At 61.4% G+C, this 24,085-nt stretch overlaps 1 protein-coding gene across 2 annotated transcripts in view; it reads right to left on the reverse strand.

Annotated features, from left to right (window-relative positions):
• The window catches only part of TRAPPC9 (trafficking protein particle complex 9), a 154,136-nt gene that overhangs the window by 115,596 nt on the left and 14,455 nt on the right, over positions 1–24,085 (reverse strand). The window contains exons 5-9 of one of the 2 annotated variants that reach the window (XM_028533659.2): positions 20,011–20,037; positions 14,774–14,895; positions 13,842–13,967; positions 9,844–10,060; positions 6,342–6,485 (exon numbers count right to left, since the gene is read on the reverse strand). In XM_028533659.2, the coding sequence (XP_028389460.1) occupies positions 6,342–6,485; positions 9,844–10,060; positions 13,842–13,967; positions 14,774–14,895; positions 20,011–20,037 (636 nt within the window). The remainder of the gene's footprint in view (positions 1–6,341; positions 6,486–9,843; positions 10,061–13,841; positions 13,968–14,773; positions 14,896–20,010; positions 20,038–24,085) is intronic. The other variant, XM_028533660.2, reaches the window with a different exon arrangement.

Consider the following 24,085-nt stretch of genomic DNA (forward strand, 5'->3'; position numbering starts at 1 on the left):
AAGGAAATTAAGTTACTGGCTTCTAGGGGATTTCATTTCCCAAGAGAACAAATCCGCCCTAAATCCCACGGAAGCAAGTCCGTAGGCAGGCAGGACGCAGGGCCCAACACCTTCACCCTTCAGGAGCATGTCCCGCCCACCACCGGCACAGAGCGGACGGCCAGGCCCCACCCAAGGCGTCCGCAGCCCAGCCGCAGGAAGACATTTGCGAGAACAGCTACAAGTCCGCACGTTGGGTGCCAAAGCGAGCCTCGGGAGGTGACTGTGTTCCCCGCCCCACCCCGTCCCTTCCTCAAGGAAGGGGGAGAGGAGGGTGCAGGTGGCCAGAGGCGGCGCTGGCTCAGGCCTTCCACGAGCTGCAGACACCTGCCCACACCTGCCCACAGGCTCCGCCTCCACAGCCCTGCAGCGCACGCCCGGCTCTGACGCCGGCAGTAACCCAGGCGGGCGGGCTCCCCTGCGCCCCTGCGCCCCTGCGCCCCTGCGGCAGATGACGGCTCTGAGGCCCGGGGATGTTGGACGGGGCATCGGAGACCCTGCATTTGGCCCTAAGTCTGTGGTCTCGTCACCACACTGTTTGGGGGAGTATGAGGGGACTGAATGGTAATGGAAACAATACACTAAAGATTAAGTTTATTTAATCTTTAAAAGGAAAAGAAAGGAAGGAAGAAACTAGTGGACACGGGCACCGGCCGACAAGAAATTCAGAGCTGGGTGGGGACCCAGACGGGGGCAGCCAGCACCCAGAGGCGGCGTGAGGAGCAGCACGCCCGGCAGGTGCACACACCGGGCCGCCTCGGGGAGCACTGACGTGCACCTGGGGGTGGGGGGGCAGGACATGGCCGCCAGCCCCGCTGCGGGAAGAGCACTCGGGACCCGGGGCACAGTCTCTCCTCTCCGAGCTCGTACTGCTGTCAGCCAGGCTGGGCCGTCCGCCCGGGCTCCTCCGGGCCCGTGCTCTCCCCGCCTCATGGGGGGGGGGGGGGGGGCTGGCTTCCCCGGCTCGAACGAGCCCGTGCTAACAGACAGGGAACCGGAGGCTCCCAGAGGTCACATGGGCTTTCCTGGGGCCGCTCCGGCCATGAGCGGCTAAACTGCGTCCGTGCGGAGACCTACCAGCTCGCACCGCCCACTCACGGCGCCCCGAACTGTGGAAACGCGGAAGGGAACACACACAGCGGGAAACCCGGTGTTCAGCCAGGCAACCGCCTGACGCAGCCAGAAAAAACAGCTCAGCTCGCCCTCCCTCTGCACACACTCGACCAGCCACGCCGGCAGGCGAGGACGGAGCCCTGGCCGCCCCTGGGACAGGAGCCCGGAGCCCGTCCCTAAGAGGACGGGGCCCCCCGACACTCGCAGCGAGCCCCCCCCCCCAGCTGCCCGCGGCGGCATCGCTCTCCTGCGTGTCTCGAGTGACGCACACACAGCGCCACCCGGAGGCCTGGTAAGCAGTCCCTGGAGCGCACCCCGAGATTCAACACGCCCCAGTTCTCCTCCGGCCTGCAGCTGCCCCACCTGGAGGAGAGGCAGCTGGTTCAGGCCCTCCGCTCACTGCAGGTAACACGCTGCCTGGGAAACGTGGAGACATCCCTCGAGACCCGAACATCACACCCCGAAGGGGAGTTATCGGGAGAAGGAAAACTTAATACGCAATTAGAACGAGTCTGCATATCCAATTAGGAAGTGATGGCGAGATAAGATACGGCACAGCGACAGGATGCAAATGGGTGCAGCCTGGGAAATGACATTGATGAAGAGTCTGCAATAACAGAAATGTCTGTTATGCTCTGCAGAGAATCAGGATGCAAAACTGTATTTATGAAATAAATTCAATTTTAAAATAACCCAACTTTTAAAAGAACAGAAAACTAGGCTGAAGAATTCCCATTCGAAATGCACCGTAGTCTCAGACCCACTGTTTTCGAGCTGCGGGTCGGAGAAGGGAGAGGAAGCCGGCGGGGGCTGCCCCTGCCCAGCCCGTCCGCCGCGCATCTGGGCAGGCCGCACAGAGCACACCACAGAACGTGGTTCCTGGTAGTGAGGCAGGAAGTATCACATGTGATAGAGACGGGGGGGGGGGGGGGGACAGAAAAGAAGAGACAGGAAACGGAAAAGGAAACGAGGAGATAAAAGAGAAGGGAGAGAGCTTTCCTCGGCAGGGGGCTATCTCCTGCTCCCGAAGCGGACAGTGGTTCAAACCTGCCCGCTGGGTCCGGCTGTCCCGGCTGAAGGGCCGGCCCCAGAGCCCCTTCCCCACTCGGCTCCGAGAGGGAGCACCTGGGGCCTGGAGACACAGGGACGAGCGGCCCAGGTGCTCAGACATCGCAGGAGGGGCAGCACCTGACCCACCTCCCCAGCTCCTGCCGGGGTGCGGCCCAGCCACCCCATTCCTGGCCAGGGGGTGCGGTGGCAAAGGGCACCAGCCTCTCGTGTAGGAACCCCGTCACCGGGTAGGGAACCCGGGGAGCGGCTGAGGAGCCGGCTGGCCGGCCGGGTCCACCCCTTCCCTGTGGCATCTGGCTCATGCTGGAGGGCTCCATCCAGCTTGTCCTCGCTGCCTCTCCCGCCGCCCCTGCCCAACACGCAGCCGGACGCTGTGGAGGGCCCGAGGGCCTAGGGGGATGAGGCCAAGGCGGGAACGTGCTCCCAGGCTGACTCACAGATCACGCGTGTGCAGGGGCACGTGCGGGCACCCACCGAGAACTCCCCGTGGCCAAACCGCAGACAGGCCCCTGTGCACCCTCCGTGTGACAGGGCCCTGCCCTCGCCAGATCGGTTTAGCCAGAGCTGCTCACCGCCCCCCACCCGACCCCCCACCCCTGGAGACCTCATCACCCGCAGCATCTGATCCAGCTCCTGGCCCCGCCCTGGAGGTCAGGACCCCTGCCCCTGCCATCTCCCACCCGCTCTCTGTCCCTCCCTCCGCTGCCCGCACTCCAACTCCCTGCGGCACTCGGGCACAGAGCCGCATCCCTGTCGCCTGCGGCAACAGTCTCAAAGCTGGCCCCCTCGCCACGCTGACCGGTGCGGGAGGGTCTCCCTGTGGCGGCACCTATGTCAACCATGCACGCATGCACGCACGCGTTCTGAGCCCCGACGGACGCGGCGGTTCGTGCAGCCTCATCATCTTCTTCAAAGTGGCCCTGCCCCCCTTCCACGAGCAAAGCCCTCCAGGGTGGAGGTGGTGTCCCAGCTCAGTGGGCAGCTCCCTTCCCTCCCAAGGGGTGAAATCAGTCGTGGGCCCCCCACCCCCAGAGGACTGGGTCTCCTCCCCTCTATGAGTCCGGAGAACCGCGCCCATCCGTGATGCAGCGGAAGGTCGGCCGCGCTGTAACTTCTCCGTCGCCCCATTTTTTAAACGTGAACAAGTGGCAGGGTCACCTCAGGTACAACGCTGTTTGAATGTACCTTCCAAACACGCTCTCTGAAGCTAATGCTCTGTAACGCCAAAGGGGCTGCTTAGACTTCCAGCAACAGTTTCAAATCTCAAGTTCAGCTAAGGAGACCTACCATACAATGTTCCAAGGAGATGTTCCCGATCCCTTCAACTTCGTTCCAGAAACAAGAGAAGAGCTTTGCTGAAGCGTCCTACCCCCCAGGTCCCTGGCACGGCCCAGGGTGTGGTTTATACTAGCTGTGTGCACGGCCTTTGGACGGGGGCTGAACCCTGGGGTCTAGACCCGGCTTTGCCCTGAGTAACTAAGGAGCCTTCGGGGAAACTACGCAATTAGCAGCTCAAAACGTGACAGGCGTGGCCGGCACAGTGGCCAGGACACCATCTGCCTTCCTGACCCACACACGTGAGGCAGGAGACAGGAAAGCAGTCGGAAGACGGTAGGAGAGTTTCACATAAAAGAGGTATAATTAGCAAACAAACGCAGGAGGAGAAATACCCAGCCTTGCAAGTTACCGAGAAGACACAAATTGAAACAGCAAGGCAACACTGCACACACACTGTTGAATTAGCCGCACTGCTGCAGGCGGTGTAATTAGAACCGTCCTTCCGCCAGGCAGTTCCGCGACAGGTTTCAGCGGCATTAAACACGCTCCCAGCGCTGACCCGGTAAACCCTCCTCCCCCGACAAAACCTCTCCCCCACTCAGAGAGCTGAAGACCTGAATGTTCACCACAGCATTACAAGTAACAGCGAAAACAAACCAAAAAGAGAAAGGAAGAACATTTTTTAAAAAGTATTTAGGGCCCTGGCTGGTGTAGCTCAGTGGATTGAGTGCGGGCTGTGAACCAAAGGGTCGCAGGTTCGATTCCCAGTCAGGGCACATGCCTGGGTTGCAGGCCAGGTCCCTAGTGGGGGCCACATGAGAAGCAACCACACATGATGTTTCTTGTCTTCTCTTTCTCCTTCCCTTCCCCTCTCTCTAAAAATAAATTAATAAAATTTTTTTAAAGTATTTAGGCCCTGGCCAGTGTGGCTCAGGTGGTTGGAGCGTCATCCATAACCAAAAGGCTGTGGGTTCGATTCCCGGTCAGGGCATGTCCCTAGGTTGGGGGTTCGATCCCTGGTCCAGATGCGCATGGGAGGCAACCGATCGATGCTTCTCTCTCGCATCAATGTTTCCCTCTCTCCCTTCCTTTCTCTCTGAAAGCATTGAAAAGATGTTTTCGGGTGAGGATGAAAAGTAAAAGTAAAAAATAAGCATTTATTATTAACGCATCGAGCAAGACGTGAGTGCCCACGTGAGCTGCCAGGCAGGTCTAGGGGCAGGGTGTCTTTCCGAGGCCATCGAAGGGTTTTAGAGTCGGCTGTGGTGCCAGGTGCGCCACCTGTGAACGCCCTAAAAAACAGGTGTGCATGTTAAACGGGTAATTTTGCGTGGTGCAGAACTGAATCTCAATCAAGCTGTGTCTCGGAAGGAAAAACGCCCGTTGCCCGAGCACTCCAAGAACAGCCCGAGCACACCGGGACAGGCCCTGGGTGGCGGGGACGGGGCGGGCAGCGCGCCTCGGAGAGCCTGCCGCTCCACGGGAGCCTGGGACCAAACGAGCGCTCAGAACCTCCTGGGCGAAAAGCGCTCCAGCGGGCAAGTCCCATGCCCGGGGGACGCTTCAGGAGAACACAAGCCAGTCCGGAGCGCCCAAGAGAGGCGTCCTCGGGAAAACGAACGTGGCCTGACGGCTGAGACGTGGCAGCTGGAGACTCGTGGGCCCAGTGGAGGAGGGCGGGAACGGAGCGGGGAAAGCAGGGGAGGGGAGCGGGGGCAGGACGCCGGCTGTCTGTCCGTCCACCAGTCCTGCACGTCGCAGTGCTCCCATTGGGGGCCATCACACACGACGCTGCTGGGAACTCGGTGCGCGGGTTTCTGCGTGGACACGTGTTCGGTTCCCTTGCGTGCACGCCTGGGAGCGGGACTGCCGGGTCACAGCGCGCAGCTGCCGCTCACCCCTCTGCTGCCCCAGACCCCGGACCACGGGATCGCCGCCGCGCTCCCGCATCTGGCGTCCCCCAGACAGAGCGAATGCTCCGAAGAGCGGGGCGAGACCCCCGTGGGGGTGGGACACACAGCTCTCCCGCCCACAGAAAGGCCCCCCACCTAACCCACAGGTAATTTCCGTGCAGTGATATTGAGAAGCGTGAATTATCAGCCATGAGAGGTGCCGTGAGCTCTCCAGAGGGCAGCCACCCTACAAATTAAAACATCTATCATTAAACTAATAACAAACCACGGCCACATGTGACCCTCCAGTTGTTCAAATGAGGAGGCAGGGGCCCAGGAGGAGCCTCAGTCTCGGTCTGAGGTTGTGGCGACGAGGGGTCAGGGTTCATGCCGAGGGCCCTTCAGGCCTCCTGACTGGTGGGCTTGTCTCCGAAGATCCCGAGCGACCAGGTGCCCACACACACGCACAGGCACGCAGGCCTGCAAGGAGTCTGCGAGGGCCCGACCGACAGCACCAAGTGTCCCGGGCTCCCGCCCTTCCGCACGCGAGCCGTCAGGTCTCTGACGGACGGAGCGCAGGCAGCCAGCACGCCGCCTCTCGTGCTGCCCGTGAAGGGGAGCCGGGCGCCACCGGGCGGCTCTTCCAGGTGAGGGGGGAAGCGGAAGGGGGAGAACTAACCAGGGGCTGGTCTCCCTGGGGACCGAGTGCAGGCGCAGGGGGCCCGGCAGCAGGCCGGACGGTGGAGAGCACAGCAGCACGGCGTGGAGAGGGAGGGCCCAGGGAGCAGAGGCCCCGAAGCACACGGTGGACACGGTGTCTTCTTCCCAGCCAGCCCCCCGGGAGCACGACCCCCCACCCCTGAGCCCGGCGTGCAGGGGGCTAGAGGCCGGAGCGCTCCCCTCTGTGCCGGCAGGACAGAACGAGGTCGCGAGGCCGCGGGCACTCACCTTGATCCGACAGGAAGTCCAGCATGGTCTGCAGGAGGAAGGACAGGTGCCGCACGGCCAGGGCGGGGTTCCCCATTCTCCGGGAGGCGTACACCAGCTCGTGGAGCAGGCGCATCTGCACGGCGGCCCAGCCTCGGTGTGTGCCTGCCGCCAAAGCCACAGAGCGTCAGCGCGGGGCCACAGCACGGGGCACGCCCACGCCTGTGGGGTGTGGCCCTCGCAGGTGAGGGGGGAGCGGAGGCCCGCGCCAGCACACCCACGGGGCCACCCTTCGTGAGCTCTTCCCGGAAAAGGTCTCCAAAGCCATACGCTCCCTCATGCAGTAAAATAAACTGAGTTTATATTACACTTTCTCTCCTCTGCAAAGACACAATTGTTAAAATAATCCATTTTGAAATAATTATAACAAGGTTGGAAAGAGATGGTTTCCAATGGCATGTATTTGAGTTTTAGATATAATTTTTTTCCCACACAGCACGGGCACTGACGGCCTCGTCACTGACAACCAAGGGCGGTAAACCCAAACGCACAGCGTTTCCCTGAAGCACAGCAAGGCACAGAGCAGCAGGTGGGCTAGAATAAAGGTCACCAGCAAACTTTTGGGTCGCTCCTCCCAAACGATTTAGCATGTCTGACATTAAAGGAGGGAAATCGTTTGCACGGCCGTCAAAAGTATCTGTTTAAGATCAAAGACCCTTGGAGGTGTTTATTCCATTCCATTCTCCTTTGGCAACAGCCACTGATATTTTCCACTCAAAATCCTCCGTGGAGAGGATAGTGGTTGTGGTGACCCCGGCAAACAGGTCGGCACAGTGCGGGGTGCCCGGGGGCCCGGGGGCTCTGCGGGGGGCTGGGCACAGGTTAGGGCTCCCTCCGATCAGAGGGTTCCTCCCCTGTCACCCTCCCTGACCTGCCCCCACCCCGCCCCACTCGGCGGGCCGGGCCTTCTGTGCACGCCCACTGCCCCAGGCGCACGGCGGCACCACCCAGGGGAGCTGCCCGGCAGGCGCAGGGAGGCGCCTGTGAACTCGTGGGTGTGCTTCCCATCAGCCCTCAGCTTCCTGGGAGCCAGGCCCACCCCACGCACCCAGCGCCCGCGGGAAGCCCGGTGAGACGAACGCCCACTTCCAGACGCGCCTCCTTAAACCTGCGGGGGAGACGGCCGGGTTCCTGCGACTGGCTGTACGACCCTCGACACAGAACGAGGGAAAGGGGGAAGGCATGAACAAGGCAAGCGCGGCACAAGGAGAGAAAGACAAGTCCCTGAACTGTTCCCGCACTGTCTGCAGACGCTGCGGCCAGAGCCAGGGCAGGGAAGGCAGTTCTAAAAGGATTCAGACGCTGAAATCAATGTCCGGACTAACCGGCCGAGAGTTTAAGATGATCCAGTTTAACTCATCTCAACAGGGCCACGTGGAGAAGGCCCTCTCACTTCAGAAGCAGGCAAATATCGCTTTGCTGGTTTCCTGTTAAATAGACAATGATCCTCTTCCTACCACCGGCAACTATGAGTAAGGCTGAGTATAAATTTTCTGAACACTAAATCGTGTGGAAGTCATAATTCCCACGTGATTCAAACTGCTTCTCCTATGAAACCTAAATCACTTTATGTTTGAGACAGATTCGCAACACAGGACCCAGTGATAAAATGTCTAACACTCTCGTGTTTAGAAGTTCACCACTTTGGGAGTTTAGCGTCTCGACCACTGCCTCTTAGCTCGCCCGCCTGCCCGGCCTGCCGCCCAGGTCAGAGTGCCCGGGGAAGTCAGTCCAGCGTCCGGGGAGAGCCCAGCCCAACCCCAGCGACACGGACACGGACACGCCGCCAGCCAGCCGCCCCGCGAGCGGGCGGGTGCACACGGGACACGTCTGGGCCTGGCGCCGACTCTTCTAACTGGCCAATGGAAATGCGAGTTTCGAGGAATAGGCAGAAACACATTTCGGGCCCCAAGAATACAGTCTACCTTCACTCACAGGTACAGGGCCTTAGTGGGTTCCCGCTTAATCCTCCGAGAAGTGGCCCCAGCGCCGCGGGGATGGGGCGTGAGGGGACCCCTCTCTCCCCCTAGACACGCACCCCGCCGCCCGCCCGCCGCTTCTCCTGGGCCTGCTCTCCCTCCCCGGCGGCCTTGCCCGGCCTCCCTCCCAAAACGAGGGCGCACGCCGCCTCCCGAGACAGAGGCTGAGAGAAAGGCACCTAATCCCTCAGAGCTGTGCTCCTGGGCACTGTTTTTCAAAAGAAACGTGTTCCGCTCACCTGGTTCGAAAATCAGATCAGGAAACAAACTGTATTCGGCAAGCGTTACCCCACGCGCCGCCGTGACCCGCCCCGATTTCACGTTGCCACGTGTTACGGGTCGTGGGGGTGAGCAGGGACGAGAGCGTCCCGTGAAGGGACGAGAGGGTCCCACTGAGGCTGAGGACCGCCGAGGGCCCGCCCGGGAGGACTGGCCGCCGGTGAGGCCTGACGGTCACGCTGGGAGTCACGCAGGGGGCCTGCAGGGAAGTGTCCCCAGGAGAAGACGGCCACCAGAGACCCCGGCAGAGGGGCTCCTCGACACCTCCCGCAGCAGGTCAGAGGGGAGCTGTGCAGCGGCCCCTGCGTAACTGCCCCCCGGCCCGGGGCCCACTTCCCACCGGGGCCCGCCCCGCAGTCTCTGGGGGGGGGGTCCACTCCCAGCCCACCCTCACCTGTACCTCCCCTTCCTCCGCCCCAAACACCGGCCCGTCCCGGGAAAGGTCCCCGAGCAGCACGGCCTGGAGGCCGCCCCGTCCTGGCTCATCCAACCTCGGCTCCCACATCCGGCAGCTCCCCCACCTCGAGTCACCCCGCCACAGCCTCCCGCAGCCCCCCGGCTCCTCCGGCCACATCAGTCTTCAGGGTGACTTCTGTGACCGCATGTGGCGCTGCGGGACGAGAGTCTAGCTGCCACCTCAGTCCTGTTCCTATCTAACGGCTCCAGATACGAACCAGGGAAAAGCGGTGGCACTTCCCACCCACCTCTGGGGCAAACAGGAAAAGAAGCGCTTCCCCCGCCAACCACGCTCTGCCCGACACGGGGCGCGGACCCTGTGCACCACTGCCCTGCAGCCACAGCCCCGCGTCGGACACGCACAGCCCGCGTCAGCACCGCGAGGTGAGGGCAACACCGCACGCACACCTGAGTGCACACACGCACACGCACACATGCACACACTCATTCCGGGCTGACTGCCTTCTGTGGACGCAGCTAACTCTCACGCAGGGAGTGGAGCTCCTCGGGCGCGGAGGGGGTCTGTGGATGGCACACGATATCAGTGGGCTGGGGAGACACGCAACGCCACCCCGGGCAGCGCCCCACAGCCGGGTGGTGTCGTCCCGGCACCTGACACACCCAGGGCAGGGCAGGGCAGGGCACTGGCCAGCTGCGCCCCCAGCGTCTGGCAGGTGGAGCCGGGGCGAGCACCAGGCGAGGAGAACGGGGTGACGCGACCTCTGGTTCCGGCGGCCGGCGGCCGGTACCTTTGTTGAAGTCCTTGGGGTCCAGCGACAGGCTGTAGCCCGGCAGCGTCTCCAGGAGCAGCTTGTAGCAGGCCCGCCAGCCGGGCTCCGCGATGCTGGGCGCCACGCACTGCATGGCCGCCACGCGCTTGAAGAAGGCGGACTTGCGCCGGAAGCCGATCAGCCCGTAGAGCTCCGAGAGGATGCTGTAGCGCTGGATCTTCTCCTCCTCCGACAGCTGGGCGCGGGGGGGGAGAAAGGCTTTGAGAGACACGTAAAGGTGAACAATGGAAGCGCCTGTTTATGAACAAAGGCGTGATGAAGCAGGAAGGTGCGGGGAAGCCGGTGACCCCAGGGGAGCGGACGCCACCAGGAGGCAGCCTGCGGGGGGGAGCCCCCGCTTCCGTGAGGGGCTCCAGCCTGTCCTCCCCTCCGCTAACACGGCCCGCACTCTCCTGAGCTAACACGTCGGCCACAAGGCACCCCCCACCCCTGTCCACTGCACCCTCGTGTGAGAAACCCGTGCCCACCCCGAGGAGGCCGCGTGGACACCGTCCTCTGCTCTTCCCTGAGGCTTTACGTCGGGTCCAGGGCCTGTGGACACGCAGACGTGGGAAGGACACAGCCTCTGCTTTCCGGGAAGAAAGAGGTCATGGGGCAGAGGCCCCAGCCACAGCCGCGGACGGGAGGTCTCCTAAGACAGGCGGGCGTGTCTAACTCCCTGACCGCACACCAGAAGCCTCCGGACCTCCCACCGGGCCAAGCGCGGAGCGTGACCAAAGACACCGGGGAGAGAAAACAATGCTGGTCACAGCCAGGGCCCTCCGTGAGGCCGCCACCTAACACCAAGGTGACAGGCAGGGCGAGAGCCCAAGCTCCCCCGACTCTGGGTCCCCGACGGACCCGGCCAAAGGAGGGAGGTCGCCACACTCCAGTCACTGACACACACTTTCGTTCTTCTTCGTGCCGCTCGACGTGTGGAGACACCACGCCTGGAACTGCAGCCCCTTCAAGCCATAAAGAGGACCGTGAACGGACGCGGCTGGGGCCCAGGCTCCCCGCCAGCCGTGGGCCCTGCACGCCTCGGCACGCCAGTCAGCACGGACGTCACGGCACAGGACTCTGGGGACTACACAACGGTCCCAGGCCATGCTTTAGGCCAAGGTCCGCGTGACATTCTGAAACGAATCAGCTCCCCAAACTCATTTCCAGCCTGCCGCTTGTTTAGGGAGCAGTAGCCAGCACGCCGCGGCTCTGACTGCTCAGCGGCTGCCAGGCCGTGGGAGCTGAACCCAGATGGCCACAGGAGCTCGGGAAGTGGCGCAGGGGCTGCTGGGGACACGCAGCTGCCGTCACGGGCGCGCTCTGGGGAGTTCAACGGCGACCCCGCCAGTCCGTTTCCCACGAGAAAGGGAGTGTGCACCCGCTCTCTCCCACTCGGAGGGAAGCGGCACGACGGGGGCAGGAAACCGCAGACGCGGGAAGGCCTCCTGGCCACGGACAGGACGGCGCAGGGAGGGGACGCCAATCACAGAGACCCGGGTCCAGCCCCAATCCGCACATCGCTGGCTCTGCCGCTGTCCTTCTCAGCGGGGGCTTAAGAAATCTAATGACCGCCTGGCTGGCGTGGCTCAGTGGATTGAGCGCGGGCTGCGAACCAAAGCATCGCAGGTTCGATTCCCAGTCAGGGCACATGCCTGGGTTGCGGGCCATGACCCCCAGCAACCGCACATTGATGTTTCTCTCCCTCTCTCTCTCTCTCTCTCTCTCTCTATCTCTCTCTCTCCCTTCCCTTCCCTCTCTAAAAATAAAATTAAAAAAAAAAGAACAAAAAGCTGCTTCCACTCCAGAAGAGGCGCAGACCCCTCTTCTTCAGTGTTTCGGAGTCCCACCAGGGCTCACTGTCCCGCTGTCTGCTCGTCCGGCCGAGGGAACACAGCCAGGAGCCGCGGTGGGGCAACCGCAGCCACCAGCAGGGGGCTGCAGAGCGCCTGGGACGCCCCTCCGGCGTGCCTCTGCTGCCCCCTGGTGTTCCGCGTGGGCACCGAGCCCACAGGCCAGGAGCGCTGCTCCCAGCACAGCAAATTCCTCAGGTTTCATGTAAAAATCATCTTATTTCACAAATACGTGTGTTCGTATGCCCACCTGCGAAAACAGCGTCACGGCAAGCCCAAACCTGCCGTGTTAACTGGCAAAGTAACGCCAGTCCTTAGGAGCACGCAAACCTCGAGACAACTCTGCCCCAAACCCTCCCACTCCCGGCCCAGCCACGCTGCCGGCCCGCAGGTCCCCGCTGCTGCAGGCCCCGTCCTCCGGGCCGATGTCCCTTCCAGAGGCGTGAGGCCCGCCGCCCTCGGTCCGCTCCCCCGTACCCGAAGCTCCCACGGTGAGGGGCGGGCTTTGTCTTCCCCTGCCCACGTGTGTCGGAAACGTCTGGGCAGGACAGAAGACCCCGTGGCAACCCTTTCCTGAGGACACACGGGCGCCCACGCCGCAGACATGTTCACTCGGGCCGACGGGTGCAACGCCTGACCCCTGGGCCCTCCCCCCGCCAGGGTGCAAGCCGGGAACCCCACTGCGGTGCGGGCGGAGGGCCAGCGACCACGCGTGCAGCAGAGGCGCCCAGGCCCTGAGGGGCGGGGCCGAGGCCCTGAGGGGCAGCCCCCCCACACCCCCGCCCACACCCCCGCCCACCCTAGAGGGGGAGGCCCGAGGGCGGCCCGGCAGCCTGGGCCCAGGGCACACCTGCTCGACCACTGTGCCGACGACACGCTCCTCTGTCCACAGGCCGAGAGAGCGAACACGTGAAACGCCCAAACACGCACAAGAAAGACGCGCGTCCACGCTAGGCTCCTGCGCACTGCTCCCTCTGCCACTCTGGTCCTGCTTAGCACACTAACAGCCTCTGCAGGCAGCAGGGCAGAACACACGTTGAATCTGGGCCTGGACGGCGGGGGCAAGGGCCTTCTTATTCATACACGCTTTTGCGTGTTCAAAAGATAAAAGAATGTTAAAGTCTCTCTCTCCCACCCCTACCCTCCCTCACCTAAGCCCTCCCCCCGCCAGGCCCACAAATCTGTCTCTTCATGACATCAGCCTCCCTCTGGGACCCCCCCCACCACATTCTCCCTTCTCAAAGCACACGTGACCGGCGTCCCCCGGCGACCACCCGACTGACCCAGACAGAAACCTGGGAGCTGCCCCCTCCGCCCCTCCTCCACGCCATGGCCGACCCTTTCCTTCCCACGACCAGGACGTCTTTGCAATCTGTCTGCTGCGGCCCGACCACTCTGGTGGGGACCACCACGCTACGCACCGGGACCCCTCCAGGTCTCCACACCAGCCCCCCGCCTCACGCTCACCCCACCCGAGACGAGTGGGACCACGTCACTCCCGTCACCCCTGTGCCCTTGAGACCTTTCTTTTAAAACCTGCCCTTCTTAGAATGAACTCCCAAGTCTCCGCCTGGCTGGGAAAGCCCCCCCCCCCCCCCCCGCCCCACCGCACCTGGGCCCTCCCGCCCCGCCCCCACTCACAGCGCAGTGCCCGGTTCCACGAGCACCTGGGGGGGCCACAGTGACCTGCACTCTAACCCTAGGCTCGAGTCCTTACGCAAACCACTCGAGGTTTCCGTCTGGACAGCCTCAGCCACAAGAACCCAGGTTAGCTAAATGCTCACAACCTGCCTAGGCCACCAGTATCGGAGCTTTGCGTTAGCAATCTGCAACCAAACGTCCTAATGATTTCGTCTGAGTAGAAACACACCTGGGTTCGACGGAACAAGCTGGTGTGCAGAGGGAGCGCTACGGGGGACCTGCACAAACTCACGTCTGTGAGTGTGACGACCCAGACAGGGTTACAAGTGCCGGCTGCTCCGCAGGCGACGAGGGTAACGTGAGCGGCACAAAGATCACGCAACGTCGCAAAGCGGATGAGGGGCGAAGGTGTTTGTCCGAGCAAAAATCAGGACCTCGGTCGGGGGCTGGGTGAGGCAGGTGAAGGGGCGAGCAGGAACCCACCTGCCGGAGGTTAATGTAGACGGCGTTCTGCAGAAACTCGGAGGCCTCCATGCTCCGCTTCTGCATGGCCAGCACGCGCACCGCTTTGACGCAGGCCTCCAGCTCGATCACGCCGGCGTTCTTGTACTGCGGGGGGGGGGGGGGGGGCCTCCGTCAGGAAAGGGGAGAGACGGCGGCTCTCCCACCGGGGGGGGGACTCACGGACCCTGCAGCAGCGGCACGCACACACCCCACCCAAGGGGGCAGAATCCGTGTCTCAGAAGTCTGTCCCTCCGGGGGACAAAGGAGGGAGGCGGGACGGAGGGCACTTAGGGTGCACAGGAGCACCCTTCCTCCCCTCCGCCAACACCACCCCTGGCTGCATTACAAAACCTCAAAGTGTTACAGTATCCAAAGCAGCTTTGCCGCTCCTGTGCACGTCTCCTGCCAAAACGCTGAGAATCTCTCACACCCGCGGTGCTGGGCAGCCGTGACTGGGTCATGGTACTTTGCTGCAAAAACTCGAGCTCCCTCTACCACCGCATCGCCCTCCACTTCAAGTTCCCATCTTCTGGATTTGCCCTCTCCTGGGGACTGGGTCCTGCCTCTCGGACCCCGGGCCAGAGGACGGGTGAAGAGCGTGGAACAGAAGAGGCGCTGCGGACTGCCTCTCACCCCCAGGAGAAATCATTCCCGAAGCCGGACGGGAGTCCACCCGGGACACTGCCCTGTCACGCTCGGTGAGTGCACACCCGGAGGGGCGCTCCGCCCTCGGAAAGCGGGGGGCAGCCTGCCGTGCGTGTGCGTGTGCGTGTGCATGTGTACGCACACATCGCGTATCAAGTCTCGGGAGTGCACGAATGGAGATACGCCCCCAGAGAGCGGCGGCGGGGCCCGCGGAGGGAAAGGGCGCACGCCCCGTCGTGGGGACGCGCGGGCGGCGGCGGCATCACCTTGCTGTAGTAGGAGATGGCCTCCTTGTACTTGTCGATGATGTCCTCGGGGCTCAGGCAGTTCTTGGCGCGCCCGATCTCGGCGCTGGTGTCGGGGTTGATGCCGTTGGTGGTGAGGGCACCTGCGAACCGAGCGGAAGGGCAGAAGTAAGGCCTCGCTTTCTCAGTCTCGCTCCCTGGTTCGTTTAACGGAGCGGCACGAACAAGGCGCAACAAGACTCCCTGCTGAAGTGTAAGTCACGAAGTCGTTTGAAAGGTCCTCGCAGCTCACATCCTTCCTGGAACAGTCTCACCATCGAAGCACGGCACTAAATGCTAACTCACTCACGATGAGTTCTCCTCCCATTGAAACTGTTGTCAAAGAACGCGAGAAGCATTATACGGAGATACCAAGCCCACACCAACCAGCTCAGGCGCCGTGAAGACAGCGCAGCCAGCCCGCACGGTCCCCCGGCTGCAAACCCTCGACGCCAGCGGGAGACCGCTGTCCCCTCAAACGGACGTGAACTGCACGAAAGCACTCTCTGAGCTGCACGGAACCAAGAAACAGAAAAGTCTCCTTTCCGTGGCCGTCACAGTCGGCATGTGGCCAACCCTGCCACCAGCAAAGCCACCTAACTCCTCAGCCCCCAAACGCACACCGAGGAGAGGCGGGGGGGGGACTTCCACTCACAGAATGTAGCCAGCCTCCCACCCACGTCTGACGGGAAAAACAGAGACCCTCCTTCGGCTCCCAGCACACTCAGCATGGTACCCCCCCGAGCCTCCCCAGCAGCAGAAGCTGGGCTCCCCCGAGCCGCTCGTTTATGTTTGCGCAGGTGCCACCACGGCCGCGCCCCAGACCGCAGAGCACCCCGTGCCGGCACACTGACACGGGCTGAAGAACCAACCCCCACAGAACACAAGAACACCAGCACAGTGGACCTGCAGCAGGTAAGAGGACCGTACGACAGGACCACGTGGTACTCATCACAGGAGGTAAGGCTGGGTGAAGGCGCAGAACCCACCGATACAACGCACCTTCCCAGTCAACTGAAGGACGAAACCCACACGACCATCTCAACAGACACCGGGAAAGCATCCGACAAAGCCCAACGCCCTTTCGTGGTAAGACACACTGCCGACTGGGGACAGACGGGAAGGTTCTCCTGGCAGAAAGGCCTTCTACACAGCATCGGCAGCCCCCGGCACACCGACGGGCCGGGAGGGGCTCCACACCGCCCCTCCGAGGGCAGGAAGACGGCTCGGCAAGGCCGTGGGCACTGCGGTCGTGACAACTAGGCAAAACAATAAATAAATAAATAAAAGGTATCCAAACTGTGGAAGAAGGGTAAGACCATCTCTTTTTTAGGTGACAGGATCTTGTATACAGAAACCCCTAAGTAATCCACTAAAAAACTACTGCAGCTAATAAATGAGTCCAGCAAGGTCGCAGGATGTAAGATCAATATGAAAAAACTATTTCTGTATACTCGCAATGAACAATCTGAAAATGAAATTAAGAAAACCACTGCAGCCCTGGCTGGTGTGGCTCAGTGGACTGAGTGCCGGCCTGTGAAACAAAGGGTCACCGGTTCGATTCCCAGTCGGGGCACATGCCTGAGTTGCAGGTCAGGTCCCCAGTAGGGGGCGTGTGAGAGGCAACCAACACTGATGTTTCTCTCTCTCTCTTTCTCCCTCCCTTCCCCTCTCTCTAAAATAAATAAAAACCGTTTTTAAAAAACCATTGCCCTCACAATAGCATCAAGAAGAATAAAATACTTAAAAATAAACTTAACCAAAAAAGTATAAAATGATACTTTGAAAAATAAAAAAAAAATCTTTGGTTAAAACTAAAGTCAAATAAATAGAAAAATCATCATGTTCGTGAATCAGAAGGCTTCCTATTCTTAAAGTGGTGACACTCCCCCAACCAGTCCGTAGATCCAACATGATCTCCGTCAAAATCCCCCGCTGAGTTCTCTGCAGAAATTGACTAGTGGATCCGGAAACTTATACGGAAACATAAGGGACTCAGAACAACCAAAATAATCTTGAAAAACAAAAATAAAGTTGGAGGATTTGCACTTCCCAATTTCAAAACTTATTATAAAATCTCGAGGTGAGGAGCTCAGAGGTAATTTTAAAATTTACTTTGTTTTTCCTTACTTTCTAAATTCTCTCCAATGAACGTAACTTGAAGAAAACTAAGGTTTTTTTAAAGACCATGCATAATAGCTACTCACTTGAAAAAAAGTTTTAATTATAAAGAAGCAAACGAACACCTAGTGAAAAATAACAAAAGTACATTGAAGTTCTTCATAAATTGAAAATTTTAAAGTACAAACACGTCAAGTTTCTAGGGAAATTTATACAACATACTAAAACAAATTCATTTTCAAAAATTCCGACTGAAATCACGAAAACCTGAGAAGTGAAGGGAAAACCCTGCTTGAGGGCCTGCTTCGCATGCACGGCAGGGGGCAGACCTGGCGGCTGCAGCCCCGGGGCCCTCCCGCCAGCTGGGCACCGCACGAGGAACTCGGGGCGCAGGCGCCCGGCACACGCAGGGCGACGTCCCCACAGAAGTCTCCAGGCGGCACATCCCTGGAAAGCCGCAGAGACACCCTGAGAAACAGGGAGAGACAGAGAGACAGACAGACAGAGGGACTGCCCGAGTTGCATGAATACAAACTCATTTCTGTTTGCTCACAGGTGCCGATTACTTGAACCACGGCGGAATGCTTTCACTTAGGGAAACAACGCCACCCTCCTGCAGCCGAGTCTGGCTACTGAGCTCCCTCCGCCGTGTAGCCCCCTGTGTCCCAGATCTCAAATCTGGAACACAGGAAGCAGGAACCCCCTGTTCAGGGAGCGGGGCTCCTCTGGGAAGCCCGGTCTTTGAACAGACCCGAGGGCCGGCTCCACGCCGTCTGCTGGCCGAGAGACAAGATGGCCGCACTGTCCAGCTCTGTCACTGTCACAGGCCAAGACTCACGAACCCAAGCCCCAGCCCCCCTACAGGGCAGCGGGGCAGCAGGATGATGACCTGTGAGGACGGCCCTGCCCGCTCGGGAAGGCTCTCGGACTGCATGAGTGCTGGGGCTTCACACGCGGGCGAGCAGAAGCGGGTTGGCCTGCTGCTCCCTGGGCCACTCCGCAGCTGTGGTCCTGCTTGTGGCTCGAGGACCGGGAAAGGGTCACGTGTGACCCTCCTGGGTCGCTGGCACGATCAAGAGGGGGACGCAGAAACTAACAGGTCCAGACGTTTCCACCTCAGCCCCACCTCAGCCCCCCGCACTGAGCTCCGGGAGCTGAATGAGGAGACGAGGCCCCGGGGAGAAAGCCCAGGAACAAACCAAGCAGGCGAGAGTGTCTGGTAGGTAGCTCCTGTAAAAGTAACTGGGGCGCGTCGGTGAGAGGACGGACGCCAGAGACAAGCTTCTGGTCTGGACCCCCACGTCGCCACTTCCTCGAGGTGACCTGGAACGAGCCAGTCACCGCCTCGGCCTCTCGGCCCCTCCCCTCCACACCGGTGGGGGGGCACCGTGCCGGGAGAGGGGGAGGGGCGATACCAGCGCCCAGCCCCCAGGGTGCTGCAGGCACCGCACTGCTCTCCGGGGAGGTCTCACTAAAGCAGCAGGAGCTCAGCTGGGGCCCCGAGAGCACCAGCAACGGAGAGCACGCAGAGCGGAGCTGCAGACACGCGAGAGCGCCCGTCCCCGGAGGACACCGGCGGCGGGAAGTGCCGAGACAGCACGGGCGGGAGGACGCGTGTCTGCCGAGGACCTGGCACGCGGAGCGTGGAAGGGCTCCTACGACCGGGAACAGGAGGGCAGGCGAGGCGGGGAAACGTCCTAGGGTTCCCGGCGGTGGGTGTGCGGCTCGGAGCAGAGTGGAAACCACGGACCGGGCACTTTACATGTGCAGCCTGCATCTGAGCCGTTTAGGAAACAGCAGGGCGCCCAGAACAGCACCCTCACACAGCACAGGCAAAGTGTCGCGCTGTGCATGGGGGTGGGGGGCACAGGCGGTTCCAGGGGAAGCAGGTGCTGAGGGTGCTCGGCCATCCAGAAAGGCCGGGACGGTCGCCTGACACCCCGAGGTTTCTGCCTCGGACGCGGGTGGGGCGCCCAGGGGCTGCCCAGCTCATCCTCAGGACCTTCGGCTGGGCTGTGGGGAGAGCAGGCATATAATAATATATAGTAATAAAAGTATATATATCCTTTTTTTATCTCGACAAACGACTGGTCTCCCTGACGGCCCCGGCGACCTCCACTTCGCCCAAGCGCCTCGCTCTCCTGCCAGGAAAGGGGTTGGCACACGGACACTCAGCCCAGAGCCGGGCAGCCCGGCTCGGCACCTCCTGTGGGTCAAGCACGGACACGCCCGGCATCCACGCAACCGTGCATCGAGTCCCTTCAGGGGGCCTCGGGATGGCCCCTCACCCTCAGCCCACCCTCCCACTGTCTTCCCACCAGCGCCTCTCAGGCCCCCCGAGGACAACATGTCTGTCTCTCTTCCTCTGCATGTTCCGCGCGCCCGAACGAGACGCGATCACGGAACGTCAGCGAGGGAAAGGACTCAACACGGCACTAAAACAAAGCGATCTGCAAGGCTGACGCCGTTTCATTTCAGAATCGAGATGCGCAATGAGATGGAATCAACGTCTTCCAAGGAAGGCAGGTTTTCATTCCTTTATCATGCACCCCTCGTCACCGCTGCCGATTAAGCCAGAAGATAATAGAGCTCATTATAAAATAATTAGGCAATGAAGGAGATTAATCACGGAAGCTGTTAAGAGGGGAAAGCACACCTTGCAGAGGAGAGCCTGCAAAAAATGCAAACTCTCCTTCCATGCTGGAGCACACACACAGACAATGCAGTCGGAGTCACACGGATGTCGAGAGGAGCGTCAACCACGGGGTCCGAGCAAAGTCACACTGCACACGAGCTCGGGGCGGACTGGACACGCATGCGGAGTGCACTCGGGGGCGGGAGAAGCACGCTTGGCAGACCGCTCACTCAGCCATGCCAGGGGAGGGTGGCCCTCGACAGACAGCACAAAGCAGCAACCGGCGCCCCACCAGACGAGGACCAGGCAGTGATCGGTCAGGGCGTCGGGGGTCTGATTTAAAGCGCCTTAAATCAGAGCGTCCCCAGGACCACTGCGCAGGCGCCCCAGCCACGCACTCACACCGCCAGGAGCAAGCACTTCGGGAGCCCGACCAGAGGAGCCAAGCACGCGGACGGCCTACCTGGGTCAATGAGGACTTCCTGCGCCCCTGGAAGAGAGAACAGAGGACGGTCTTTATCGGGAAAACAAACGTGAGTTAAAAGGTAAAGGTGACGGCCAACCCGTGCTCCGAAGCTCGCATGGCCTCGGAGCCCGAGGCGCTCCTGCTGGAGCGGAAGCGCCCCTCTGAGCAGCCATGCGTCACCACCGGGCGCCTGCGTGCCTCGGGGGAGGGGGGGCCACGGTGCCCCCGGCACAAAGTGTGGGTGCCTGCCTCCTCGGCTCCTCCCCCCTCCACTCCCTAAGCTCACGCACCCCAGCTCTTCTCAAGCAAGAGTGAGAGCCTGTCACTTCCATAAATAAGCCAGGGATGCAGGGATGGTGGGAGGGGTAATTCGTTTGTGCAAACACATGCCCACACCTCAGGGCGGGTGTGGCGGTGGGGGCAGAGGCACCAGACGGCCGTGTGGGACTTACTACAAGCTTCCTGAAACCTTACACACTCATACACACACACACACACACACACACACAGAATTACTGCACACTTCCCAAACTAAAGATTTCCAACTATTACAATATAACTTTGTAGTTAGTTTAAAATATGCCCTGGCTGCTGTGCCTCAGTGCCCTGAGTGCCAGCCTGCAAACCAAAGGGTCGCTGGTTCGATTCCCAGTCAGGACACATTCCTGGGTTTGGTGCCAGGTCCCCAGTAGGGGGCGCATGAGAAGCAACCACACATTGATGTTCCTCTCCCTGTCTTTCTCCCTCCCTTACCCTGTCTCTAAAAATAAATAAATGAAATAGGTTTTTTTAAAAAACCTAAACTAGAAGGAAAATGCAAAACAGTTCACTTCATGGTTGCCAGAAGCTTTGAAAGCCTTGATCGTCTGGTCGCCTGCCCGGCGCCAGGAGCCCCGACCAGCCTTCTCTGCGGAGGGAGCGCGGTGCGCCGCGGGCACCGGTTCCGACACGCACTTGGATCGTCAGCCGCGGCCATTCGAGAACCGCTAACTCGGGTCAGAGACACACGCCCCCGTCCGATTCTCCGACGGAAACCGTGTGTTTTTTCCGGTGTCTCCACGGAGACAGGCACGGTCACGGTCCCGTTCAAGCGCCGTCCGGGGCACCGCACTCTCTGTTTGTTTCTCCGTCTTTACGGTCGGCACCATCGCGGACGTCTCCATTGCTCAGCGCGGACTGAGACGCACCGCCGTCTGGCAGCCACGGGCACGGCACGCACAGGGGCTCCCCGCGGGGCCCGGCCGTGCGCCCAGCATGGTGCTTGACGGCCGCCGTGAGGGGACGGGCGACGAGCCCCGCTCTGTGGATGAGGGGACCGAGGCTCGGAGGAGCCGGGACAGCCCGCTCCCCAGGGCACCCCGCTCCCCAGGGCACCCGCTGGCGGAGCTGCATGAGGACGCGTCCCCAGACAACCCTGCAACTCCGCCCGGTGGGAAGCCTGGTCAGACACACGACTCTGTGCGCCGTCCTTTACCCGGGAACCACGGCTGGAGCCTTTGTGATGCTGAGCCACCAGCGCAGCCCTCGGGTATCTGGCCTCTCCGTAACGGACGGGCGGGGGGCCGGGGGACCCCACTGCGCGGAGACCGCAGAGCACTCGAAGTCACCGCATTCCGCCGCGAAAGCCCCTCCCCCAGCCGCACACGGGCAGGCGGCCTCAAGCCCCCTGCTGGGAGCAGGCCTGAGGCACCGCCCCTGCGTGTGCCGCACCCCCCGGGACACCCGGTGTGGGTCGGCGAGCCTCGGGGGCCGGAGACGGGGTTCGAAGAGCAAAGAGAAAGCTCGACCATGAAAAATGGACAATTTTTATGCACACGAGGGCAGGGGGGCCTCTGCCCTCAAACCCGACTCAGGCGCCCCCCACTGACTGACCACTAGCGGACGTGAGCCGCGGCCTCGACCCCCCAGGAGGGCGAGGGGCTCCGCGGGCACGCCCGTCTCGCACAAGCACGGCTGCCTGGTTTCCCGCGTCGGCAGAAGGGCCCGGCGTCGCCCTCGCTCGCCCAGCCCCTCTGCAGTGTTCCTGCTGCGGTGACACACTCAAAGAAGCTCTAAGTGGAACCGTTCTTCCGGGCACCCAGACGGCGAGCTGTTCGGAAGCAGCAAGCACAGAGGTCGGATGACCGAACGGGTGTAAGTCTCCTTTCCGAACCCGAACCGGGCTCCCTGGAGGTGCCGCAGTGCTGCCGTCGGCCAGCAGGGGCGCCCCGGGTGACAGGAGGACGGCGAGCTGCCCGCATGCTGGCGATGACGGCCAGGCTTCCGAGAACAGGACGTTCGGGGACCCTGACCCTGCTTCGGGGACAGGAGTGCTGTCTGCTGTGCCGCTCACTCCGGGACACAGACAGAGACGCGGGCTCACGGGAACCCGAGCTGGAGCGGGGAGAAGTGGATGTTCAGAGACCGGGGAGACTGAGGCCCCGGGGACTCGCCCTTGCAGCCACGTCGCCTCCCGTCCGGCAGGCGCTCCCCCAGCCCCAGTCCTGCAGCACTGCAGGGGTTCCCCCAGCAGTGGGGGGTCTGAGGGTCCTGCGCAAGACCCCACAGGGCCGTGGCTGTGAGCCGCACGATGCCGCTGAGACACAGAAATGCCTGCTCACACGTTAAAGCCTCGAGAGGCTCCCCTTTGTCTCCATCTGTGAAGGAAGTGACAGGTGACTGTCCGAGGTCGTTAACCTGTTCAAGGCACAAGAACGAATCAAAGCTCTCCTCAGCCGCAGAGGGGATCAGAAGGCACGTGGGCCGCTCCCTGCCTCACCAGAGGGATTCACACGCACCTCCACGCTGCACCGGAATAAAGAGGAGCCGCGTGCCGACCGCGGTGGACCACGGCGCCCACACACACACGCACGCTGAGTGTGTGGCAGACACAGGCGGCCCCTCCGGGGGGCAGGGCGGAGGCCCCGCAGCAGCCCGAGGCCCAGCTCACACCCTCGCTCCCGGCGACGGCCGGAGGGTGCTGAGCGCCTCTGCCGGCAGTGCGTCCACGGTGCCTCGTCGTCGCAGCCACACCCAGGAAATGGCAACGTCCCCGCTTCACAAACGAGGAAACAGACTCAGGTCATAAACGGCATGGCGGGCCGAATCCCAAGTCCCATAAAATGCACGTTCATCACCAGGAGGAAAAAGTACAGGTTTCCACTTTCTCGCAACAGTCACTGACCTGATCTCGTCTTCCACGCTTCAGACCAGACACACCCAGTTCGGCCTGGCTTATGTTTCCTCCCGACCGGCATCACCAGAAAAACAAGAGTCATGTCTTCAGCAGTGGTCGCGTTTTCACGGGCCACTTCTCTTTCACGACAATCACTGTCATGTTTTGTTTTCAGTGCTCACGTACTTAAAAACGTAACGTACTGTTTAAGGCGGCTCACTGAGAACAAAACACATGCGAGAATACACACACGACTTTGCTCTCAGCCCCCCCCACCCCGAAGGCCCGCGGCGGAGGGAGCTAAGGCTCCCCTCCTGCACACACAGGTCCCGGCGGCCGGCGCGGGAGGCTGCGGGGAGGGCGACCGGGCAAGCGTGCTGCGCTCTCACGGCGGCCTGGGCTCGAGCCCCAGGCCTGCCCCCCGCAGGCGGCATGTTTGGGTGAAGTTACCTCCCGTCTGCAAACCTCGACCCCCGCCCGCCGAGTGGAGACGGGTCACCTGCCCTCACACGCCTGCGGGGAGGCCGACCGCGCCAGCCACCAGCCTGGCAGGGGGAGGTGCTGGGTGGTTCCTGGCTGTTCTAACAATTACAGGGATAATGAGGATCGCTGCTAACAAGTTAAGACGAAACAGCAGAAACAGCCGCACGGGAGGAACAGCTACCAGTCACCAGGCACCCCCCTCGGACTGGCTGCAGAGCGTGTACCGGTGTTCTCCACAAACCAAACTGTGTCCATTGGCTCCAGACTTGCAGATCCACACACAAGTCTCCAGGAAAAAAAACAGATCAGTGGCCTCAAACACTTGACTACGAGGAAAGCAAAGTCTTTAAAAAACTAAAACAAAAGAAGAATTAAAGCAAAAAGAGGTCGAGGGTACGGAATCCTCCTGACACAAAGACAGCTCCACTTAAGCGG

Source organism: Phyllostomus discolor, chromosome 7, assembly GCF_004126475.2.
Source record: "Phyllostomus discolor isolate MPI-MPIP mPhyDis1 chromosome 7, mPhyDis1.pri.v3, whole genome shotgun sequence".
NCBI classification, from domain to species: Eukaryota; Metazoa; Chordata; class Mammalia; order Chiroptera; family Phyllostomidae; genus Phyllostomus; species Phyllostomus discolor.